This window comes from Meleagris gallopavo, chromosome 26, assembly GCF_000146605.3.
Source record: "Meleagris gallopavo isolate NT-WF06-2002-E0010 breed Aviagen turkey brand Nicholas breeding stock chromosome 26, Turkey_5.1, whole genome shotgun sequence".
Classification (NCBI taxonomy): domain Eukaryota; kingdom Metazoa; phylum Chordata; class Aves; order Galliformes; family Phasianidae; genus Meleagris; species Meleagris gallopavo.
In genome coordinates, this window is record NC_015036.2 from 129,145 (window position 1) to 138,581 (window position 9,437).

Consider the following 9,437-nt stretch of genomic DNA (forward strand, 5'->3'; position numbering starts at 1 on the left):
AAAAAAGTAAATACAGAAATGTAATTCTAGGAGTGTTTCAGATTGGAAAGGTCCAATATTTCAGTTTGGGAAGTAGTGCTAACTTCAAACCAGATGAAGTTGCTTGGAGGTTTAACAAGCTGTGTGAATTCAAGAAGAGGGCTCCACAGACTCACTCTGTTTATGGAACAGCAGTGTAAGTCCAATGGACTTCTGCTAGAAGGAGTGCATTTACCATATCATTCCTGAACACACTTCTGTAGCTCTGCAAGAACACCAGTTAATTAAATACAAAAAGACCGTTTTTTCATAGTTCTTATTTGATAACAAAAATGAGCATTGGTAATTTGAATAAATGAGCACTGAGCAAAGGAAAGCAACAATATTGATAATTCTGTAAATGTTTCTATTTGTGGCAGAGCTGGCAAAAAAATAGTTTGCTTCTTTGGTTTAAACAAGAAAGAAAGGCCATGGAGAACTCAGTGCTGTGGAAATGAGTATTAAGATTTAGGGAGTCAATAGCAAGGAAATGGCATTGGTGATACCACCTGGGAGATTTGTTTTGTACAACTCTTCAGCAAAACTTACTTAACTCAATGGGATTTAGGGTTGCTGCCTTCAGCCTCCATGACAGGCAGAGATTTCTCACACTTTGGGATGCTGCTGTGCGCAAGTAATGGAAAGCTGTCTGTTCCATGTGGTAATTAGGTAAATGGCTGCCTGCTAGATCCTGTGCCTCCCATGGTGATTCGGAAGGGATGCCAGTCACTGCCAACTAGCGTGATGGAAACCTCGATCGACGAAGGAATAGAGACGGAAGGCGAGGCAGAGGATGACCCTGCGCAGGCATTTGCAGCCCTGCAGGCAGCTCGCAGTGGGAAGCGGCGTCACACCCTGGCTGAGGTCACCGACCAACTAGTGGTGGTGCCAGGCACAGGTATGGGCCTTACACACATCTCAAGCATGAGATCAGTTCCACACAGCCCCCAAACCTGCTGAGCAGGCAGTATGAAATCAGAGCAGCAATCAGTTGGCTGTGGTCATGTACCAGTAGCAATGGGTGAGATCCTGTAAGTTTGCTTGTGCTGTTCTCACATAACCAAATGTCCCCAAGCCTTTAATCCCCTAAAGACATGCTGGAGGAGGAGGACAGGGCATGCAAAAATCCCCAGATTCTTGAGTACTGCACAACCAGCAAGGTGACAGAGCCTTTCAGCTTAAGCTGTGATCTCATCAGGATCCTCTGCAAGGACACTGACTGCACGCTCAACAAGCCACTGAACATCACCTGTATGGTGTCTTATTGCTGCACTCATGTAAAAACCAGTAGTAAGAAACCCCAAGACATTCCAGTGCTGTACATATTATGATTACTTCTATTGTTTCGTTTTCTCTAATGGGGGAAATGGCAGGAATAGGTTGAGCCCATGGCACTTCCTAATTACTGCTGTACTTTCCTTCTATTTTGGCTTTTGGTTTTTGGCACAGGGAAGGTCTACTCTTTGGATGAGAACTCCTCTCTGGGCAGCAGCATAGAGTCAGAGTACGACATGGGGTCAGTGCAGAGGAATGTGGGCCTGCTGGGCGATGCCCCTCCACTGAAGGATGTGGTGCAGCTGGCAGCACCCTTCCTGGGGCTGCGGCCTACCAACCCCGCCATGCAGGCTCTTGCGTCCCAGAAGCGTGAGACCCACAACCGCTCCCCTGTCAGCTTCCGGGAGGGGCGCAGAGCATCGGACACTTCCCTCACACAAGGTAAGCATGAGGCCCTAAACTTGCTGTGTTCCTACAGGGCTCTGACTGCACCACAGCTGATCTTGTGCTGCTGTGCCAACCAGACATGAAGTAACTCATTTTCTGACAAGGGCTTTTGCACGCCTCTTCTACAGGTATTGTAGCATTCAGACAGCACCTCCAGAATCTGGCACGAACCAAAGGAATCCTGGAGCTGAACAAAGTCCAGCTACTGTACGAACAAATGAGATCAGAAGAAGAACCCCTTCTGCCATCAGCTGCCCCCCAGCTTCAGGACCTTGCTACCAACTCTGCACAGGTACCACCCTTAGCATAGCTGTTCTCTCCAGGTGCATTGCTGTGGGACAGACTGGGAGGGATGTGGTGCTATGGGGACTCTGAGGAGAGCTGCTCATAGAACACATCTCCTTTCTCTCCTCTCTGGCTCCTGCAGAATGGAGAATGGGTACTTGCAGGTTAGCCTTTATACTCTTGGGGTGTCTGAGACAATCTTGGCAGCTTTCCAAATCTGATATTTCATTATTACTTTTAATTTGAATGTTTCAGATTTAACAAATCTCAATTAACTTCTTTCCACGTTGGAGTTGGCCTCCATTATATATAACTTTAAGGAGTGCAAATGCTATGTGATAACAGCTTGATTTGTGTTGTGAACGGCCAAATTGCTCCTGCCAGTTCCCTAACTATGTGTTTGGAATGGAACAGGTCGCAGGAAATAGGAATGTGAAATCTCTGTCAAACCCTGTGAATGAAACGGGCCAGCAGCACACATGCACTGCAAGCACCCATGCTCCAGGTCAAGCCTGCTGTTCCTTTCTGACTGCTGGAAAACTTCAGTTCTGACAACAAGTTGTAAAGTTTTCCCAAGAATTTCTTGCTTGCTATATGCATGCCACAGTGCTCACAGTGTTCCCTCCCAACCCTGTACTGTGCTGTGCATGTCCTTCCCAAGTGCTATAGAAATCTTTTTGTGTTCAGTTCTGAAGCTGTGCAACAACAGCTAACTCGACTCTGAGCATGCTTTTGCACAGTTTACTACCACTTTACAAGGACAAGCAAGTCACAAAGTGTTATATATAATGTGGTTTTAGTCACAGATGTAAGCCCTTGGCATTTTACAGCACAGATAGCTCAGAGCTTTGTCATGTGGGCTGCTCAGCATGCAGTGAAAGCGACGGGTGACACCGGGACCCAACTCAAATGGCAGCTATGGAATCTCTGTCCAGGGGAACTCCATAAAGAAAGGGTTTAGGCAGAAAAAGGTTTTTCTGGGGATGAAGCTTTTCCTTCTTCTTTCTGCAGGAAGAAAGACCTCAGCAGCAGGAGGCTGCAGCCACTTTCCCCAGTGGTGCACATACCCCAGTGTTATCCCGACGGCAGAGCTTAGAGGCACAGTACTTGCAGCACAGGCTCCAGGTACCATGCCTTCCCCACCAATCCCAGTCAGGCACTGTGTTCGCATGTCTTTGGCCTTTCAGATCCCATTATTCTTCTTGAGTCAAATGCTACCTTAGCAGGGAACAGCTGAATTTGAATTTATGCTGTATGTTTCTTCTATTGCACAATGACCCTAATTATGGAAAAATCAGGCTGTATTGCTGGAGTTTTCCTACTTGTTCTTTTACTGTAGAATGTTATTAAAGCTATTTGAGGTGGCTGCTAATAAATACCTGTTATCTGTGTTGCACCCTGAAAAGAGGATGCATCAGGATCTGAGGAGGCTCTACCCAGCTTCTGTTTCTCTTCCAAACTCCCCCTGTCCCGTCCCCCCCCCTTTTTTTTTTTCCCAGCTTCTCTTTCAGTTAGGAAGAATTTTTTCTATGGACTTGTATGATACAGTTCATCATCAAAAATGTTCTTTTTCCAAGGGGTAGAAGTCAATAAGCAGTGATAGCTGTGGTTTTAAACAGCAGCTCTAGTGGCAGCTTCTGAAAATGAAGGTGGACACTTAAGCCATCATTAGGGGAGGCAATCTTCTTTCAGTTATATTCTGGACTGAATTTGAACAAATACAATTTAAAGCAGTGCTACCTTTCTTGCAGAAACCCACCCTACTATCAAAAGTTCCAAACACTTGCCAGCTGTACTGCAAAGAATTGCCCCGGAGTCTGGAACAGCAGTTACAGGAGCACAGGTAAGATTTCAAACTATGCAGATAAGCGACTTATCCTTACTCTCAGTAGTAATGAAAGAACTGAGACAGACTCTGTCTGATTAGGAATTCCTTGAGAAGGAAAATTTCACTTAAAAATTGTTAAGGTCACGATTCTTAAAAATAACTTATTTAATTAAAAAAAAAAAAGACAACAATCCTGCCTTCAGTTAACACATTGCTGTGCTGTTAGCTCTTTGTCAGGTAATTCTACTAGGACACAGGTAGACTGAAAATGCCTGCATGCTTTGTTTAGTGCCGGTGTGCAAAGGGGAAGCATAGCAGAAAGTTACTTCTTGCACTGTTGTACTCATCTTTTCCCTTGCCCTGCCTGCCACTCACTACACATTGCTTTTCTTTATGGTGGGTTAGAACATGGCTCATTTCTTTCCACCTGCTTGAGAGCCCTGCATTCATTTAGATATTTTCCCCCCTTGTTCCTATGACCTAGTAATCTTACTGTGAAGAAAATGAGAAGTAAACTAAACTTGTCAGTGAAAATTCAGAAGTGATGCTCCTTAGAAAAAGTTACTGTAGAGGAAAAATAAAGGAATGAATTAATTGGAAGTGTACTTTCATAACTGTTATAATGTATTATGGCAGACAAGCTTTTAATTGACAACTTAAAGAGCTGTAAGGTTTTTATGAGCTCATCATTTGGTAATTATTAAGCAAGCAAGGTAGATACTAAACACATGTTAGTTTACTAAATTTTGCTGAGGAATTGGAAAAAGAGAAAGGAAAACAGCCACCTAGCTACATGCTTTATGGAACAAAAAGATTAAGGAAGAGAAGTATGAAAATACTACTTGATTTCAAGGAAGTATGTAATCTAGAATTGCTTTATAGCTCACAGACGCTCCTGACAACTGATTAATCCTACTCAAGAACTTAACTGACAATACTGACAGTATTCAGAGCAGCTTGGTACGTTTATTCAAGACTAGGATGTCTGTGCTGGGAAACAATAGATTCCTTTTCCGAATGCTATCAGCATATGTCAATAGCGGGTTTCCTATTTGTGCGTGCTTTGGGAATTGGCTGGCAAGAGATCTCCCCTTTGTCATATCACAGGAATTTTCAAAGGTAGCGATGTAACCTGACACCATGTTGAAAATTCTTCCTGTTTGTGAGGGGGTCAAAGCTGTGAAGTTTTGTAAAACTTCACAGGGAGGAGCGCACTTCAGATAAAAGGAATATGGGGGAGGGAAGCTTTGTTCGCTTCCCTCAGTAGCTGGAAAAGTACAACTGTTCCGTTCACAAGTTCCACACACTAATTTTCAATAAATAAAAAAGGTTGACCAGGAATTTTCCAGTTCTGCCCTTTGTCCCTGCTGGAATTGTAGGAGTGCAAGTGTAGCAGCACTGATGCTAGTGCCTTAACACTTGAAAAGGTAAAAAAATAATTGCTGTTTCTGTCCTTGATTCAGGCTGCATCAGAAGAGACTCTTTCTCCAGAAGCAGTCCCAGCTGCAGGCCTATTTTAACCAGATGCAAATAGCTGAGAGTTCATACCCAAGGTCAAGTCAAATGCCACTTTCGTGCCAGGAGGAGCAGCAGCCATCAGCGCAGCAGCAATCAACCCAGTTCAGCCTCCAGCAGACTCTAAGCCCTGTCATGGAGCCTTCCTCAGAACAAATGCAATATGATCTCTTCCTCAGTCACTACCAGAAAGTACAGCTGGATCCACCACCACTCTCCCCGCTCACCAGCTCATCACAATTGTCATCACCAATTCAGGTGCAGCAGCCGCCACAATCCTTACAGTACTCCTATCAGACTTGTGAATTGCCTGTTGTCCCCTCTTCTGAGCCAGACTACTCTGACCAGTGCCAGTATTCAATGGACCCAGCACAGCAGAGCAGTGTAGCATTGCCTGACAGCCAGGGCTGCTTGGCAGCCCAGGAGCCACAGTCAAACTATGATGCATTGACCCTCTCAGAGCTGCCCGGACTCTTTGATTGTGAGATGATGGAGACTGTAGATCCCCAGCACAGCGGCTATGTCCTGGTGAATTAATACCATGGGTGTCTAAAAAGAGAGTGGAAGCCAGGGTGGACGGAGAAGCGTGTAAATTTTTGGCTTTGTTCCAACCCTAAAGTTTCTGACCCTTTGATCAACAAGGGAACTAAAAATCCACCTGATCAGAAAAAAAGCAGGAGATGGCTAGAAGCATGTGGCCTCCAGCTCCTCCTCTCAGTGGCTGGGGCTAGACAACAAACAGTTCAGCTTGGTCCCATAAAGAACCAGTTGGTGTAGAAGGAGAGAAAAAAAAAAGTTTTAAAGGAAGTGGCCCCTTCCAAAAACTTTGATAGTCTGGCAGTGTTCACCTAGCATTTGCTAGGAGAAAGGAGAATGAATGCATATTGCATTCTATTTTGGCAATAAAAGCAATAGTTTTCATTGAAATTCAGGCTTACTTTGAGTCTGAGCTGATAGCAAGTAGCATACTGAGCTGAAGCAGTAGTGAGGTGGATCCAAAGGAAAGTTGCATTTTGGCATCCACTTTCTGGCTAAGCTACTGATCTGGGACTGCTCTGTGGTAAGTCTAAGAGATCACCACCTCAAGCAGCCTCTGCTTCTTCCTGCTAGCAAATAAACAGTTATTTCCCAAGCCTGCCAAGGAATTCTTAATTGGTCACTAAGGGAAGCTTCTGGATATTTGTTAAGTAATGTACTGACTTGATAAAAGGACACTTGGAACTGAGCCAGGGCATCACAGTGTTTTCTAGAGAGCTTTGGGTGGGGCTGAGAATACTGAAAGATCAAGGATTAGGTAGCAGAGGGACGGGCTAAGAAGGATGCTGAGAAGGATCAAGAGCTGCAGCCAGTGGCATCCAGAGATCCACCTGGGTGGTGTTGGGAATCACCCCTTGCTGCAGACAGACTGCTGTGGAGAGTTCTGTCTTGGAGAAGTTCTGTTCACTGGAGAGGATCTATCTGACCTTCTATGGCATTTTAGGAAACAAGCAAACTGTGTTTTGAATTTGCAGTATGTGTTGCTGGTGGTTTATTGAGCTTTGTACATATGGACAATTATTTACAGTTTTAGAACTTAATGAGCTTAAAAAAAAAAAAACAAAACCCTGTGAAGTGATAGTGCTGTGCCTTTTTTCAGTTCTTTATCAAACTATATGCTTTTTTTTCTGAAGAAATAGACAGTACCCCATCTACATCCTTGCTACTGCCACAGTCCCTTCAGAGCACATGTTCCACTATGTGGAATGTAATGTTGAACTTTATTAGTGTTTTGATTGTTTCAGTATATACAACACTGAAAGTATTACAGCAATATTTAGCATCAAGAACTGTTATGTACTACTTCAACAAATACAAAATTCAACCCCAGAACTTCCAGTCAGGAGTTGTTAGTTGTAGGATTGTTTAGGAATCTGCAGTAAGTTTAGATCACTAATTTGGGGCTCATCTCAGGTCTTCAAATGTTCTGGGATATTGTCTATCTTTCTCCTGTAGATGAAGCTTGTAGCCAGACAGTTTCAGCCCTTTTCTGAACAAACTTTAAGCACAGCTGCAGATTCATTAAAGCACAAAGAATGTTGGAGAAACTGTGCTGATGGCACATGTAGAGACCACTGTTTACTGGAAAATTTCTCTACAATCTAAGTTCGAATTTAATTTAAAGACTTGGACACTACAACTGAAGAGAGTGTCTTCAGGACATGCAGTCACTTAAAATGGATAGACAAATGTTTTTAGTGTTTTTACATGCTGTAGCAAAGCACAGGCTTGGACAGAGAGCAGGAAGAAGAAAAGAAAAAATTACTTGTGACTGGCTGGGTCTTCAGTGCGTGTCAGACCATAGATCCTGCTGAACTCCAACAAGGAGTTCTCAAAACTGCTCTCTTTCACCAGAAAGGTGAATTATCAGCCAGCATTTACAGCAATAAGACCACATTTAATTGTGGAATAGATTTCAGTCACTGCACTGTAGGCTTTGTGAAGGAGGGAAGAGTTTAACAACTGACAGAAAGTACCTTCACGATAATGTGATTCTACCTTGTTTTCTGTGTATGACAATTAGAGATGTCATCACTGTTGATACAGAGCCTGCTCTGATACTGCTCCAGTTCAGTCCTAAGTGCTCAGCTTCTACCTCTGATATCAGAACAATTCTCAAGGCAGGAGCAAAAGAAAGTTTAAGGAACAGCAATCACATCTGCACACTACTTTTTTGATACAAGAGAGCTGGTAAACTGTTGTTTAAATAGCTGAGATAGACATTTCTTTTTGAAGGGAATTCACACAATTAAAGCTTTTTCTGACAGTGCAAATAGCTGCACAACACAGAAACCTCTGTGCCCCCCTGAAGTACTGACAAAAGAACAGGAAACAGATGAAAACCACCACAGCATAAGACACCAGGCATATTATTATGGCAGAAAAGGAGGCCAAGAAGTCCTTTCCTTTCATTCCTTTTCTGTTCTGCAGTTCTAAGATCAGACAAGTGCTCAAGGAACTATGCAGCCAAAACTGTCACTGGGACACACACAGCTATGGCAACAGGCCCAGTTTTGCATCAAGAGCTGGGTTACTGCCAAGCCTATAACCACTTCCTCCCTTCCTCTCAAGAGCAGAATTATTCTTATGCGATTCATTTATCAGAATGTGCCAATGAGTCTAAGCTCATCTGAGCTTTGCAGTACTGCTAAGGGGAAAGCTATGGAGTTTTTGAATATAGTTTAGACTGTTACCCTCAATCACCATCCTATGTAACATTTCACGCAATTTCCTTAAGTCAGTTAGAATAAAAGGCTTCTAATGCCTTTTAACACAGCAGAGTATCCACTGGACGCCACTTTGTAGTCATGCTACTTCAAAGTAGTCCCTTTGTTCAAATCTGTTACGTCTAACATTAAAGGACAGCATACACTACTGTTAAGAGTAATTATTAGCTTTATTATCTTGTATTACAGGCTCCTTTGAAGAGACCTTGGTGCGATGTATATGGGGTAAAAATTTCATATGGAGAAAAGTGCAATATATGTGTGCGTGTGGTACGTTCTTTAATGTATTTTTTTAAGGAGTTAGAGGGTTTAGTCTCTGCTTTGGGATAAATGCACTAGTATTGTGAGCTCCAGTTTGGTAAGTTCATCTGTAGTATTTACATGCAACTGATATGCTGGACTCTGTGAAGCAATTACAGTGTATTGATACAAAATAAAGAATACATACATTTCATTTTCAAATACGTAGTGAGCTACCATGGCTTCTGCTGCTCAGTGTCCTTTAACAGCCTTTTTATATATTGTGTCGCAGTTATCTCTGACACACCAAGCTTCAAATCACCAAAAAAAAATATATAAAAAAGCACCTACTGCAAAGGATGGATTCTCTAGACTGAAGTTGGCTTCCTACTGTTTTAACACACATGGGGTTGTTGATACTACAGAGTACAAGGCAAGTCAAGAAAGCATTCTAACAGTTCCATAAAGAAAATGAAAAAATTGCATGTCTTTGTCTTCTTTGCTTCCGGAGCAGGACTCCAAAATTGGCAAGGTCAGTGGTATATCAATTTGACATCAAAAGAGGA

The 9,437-nt window shown here is 43.0% G+C and overlaps 1 protein-coding gene across 1 annotated transcript in view; it reads left to right on the forward strand.

The window, feature by feature from the left end:
* Positions 1 to 9,093, forward strand: part of SIK2 (salt inducible kinase 2) — a 39,741-nt gene extending 30,648 nt beyond the window's left edge. The window contains exons 10-15 of the mRNA XM_019622904.1: positions 688 to 916; positions 1,468 to 1,734; positions 1,869 to 2,032; positions 3,037 to 3,150; positions 3,777 to 3,868; positions 5,317 to 9,093. Coding sequence (XP_019478449.1) covers positions 688 to 916; positions 1,468 to 1,734; positions 1,869 to 2,032; positions 3,037 to 3,150; positions 3,777 to 3,868; positions 5,317 to 5,905 — 1,455 coding nt within the window. The 3' untranslated portion in view covers positions 5,906 to 9,093. The remainder of the gene's footprint in view (positions 1 to 687; positions 917 to 1,467; positions 1,735 to 1,868; positions 2,033 to 3,036; positions 3,151 to 3,776; positions 3,869 to 5,316) is intronic.
* Positions 9,094 to 9,437: the final 344 nt, after the last annotated feature.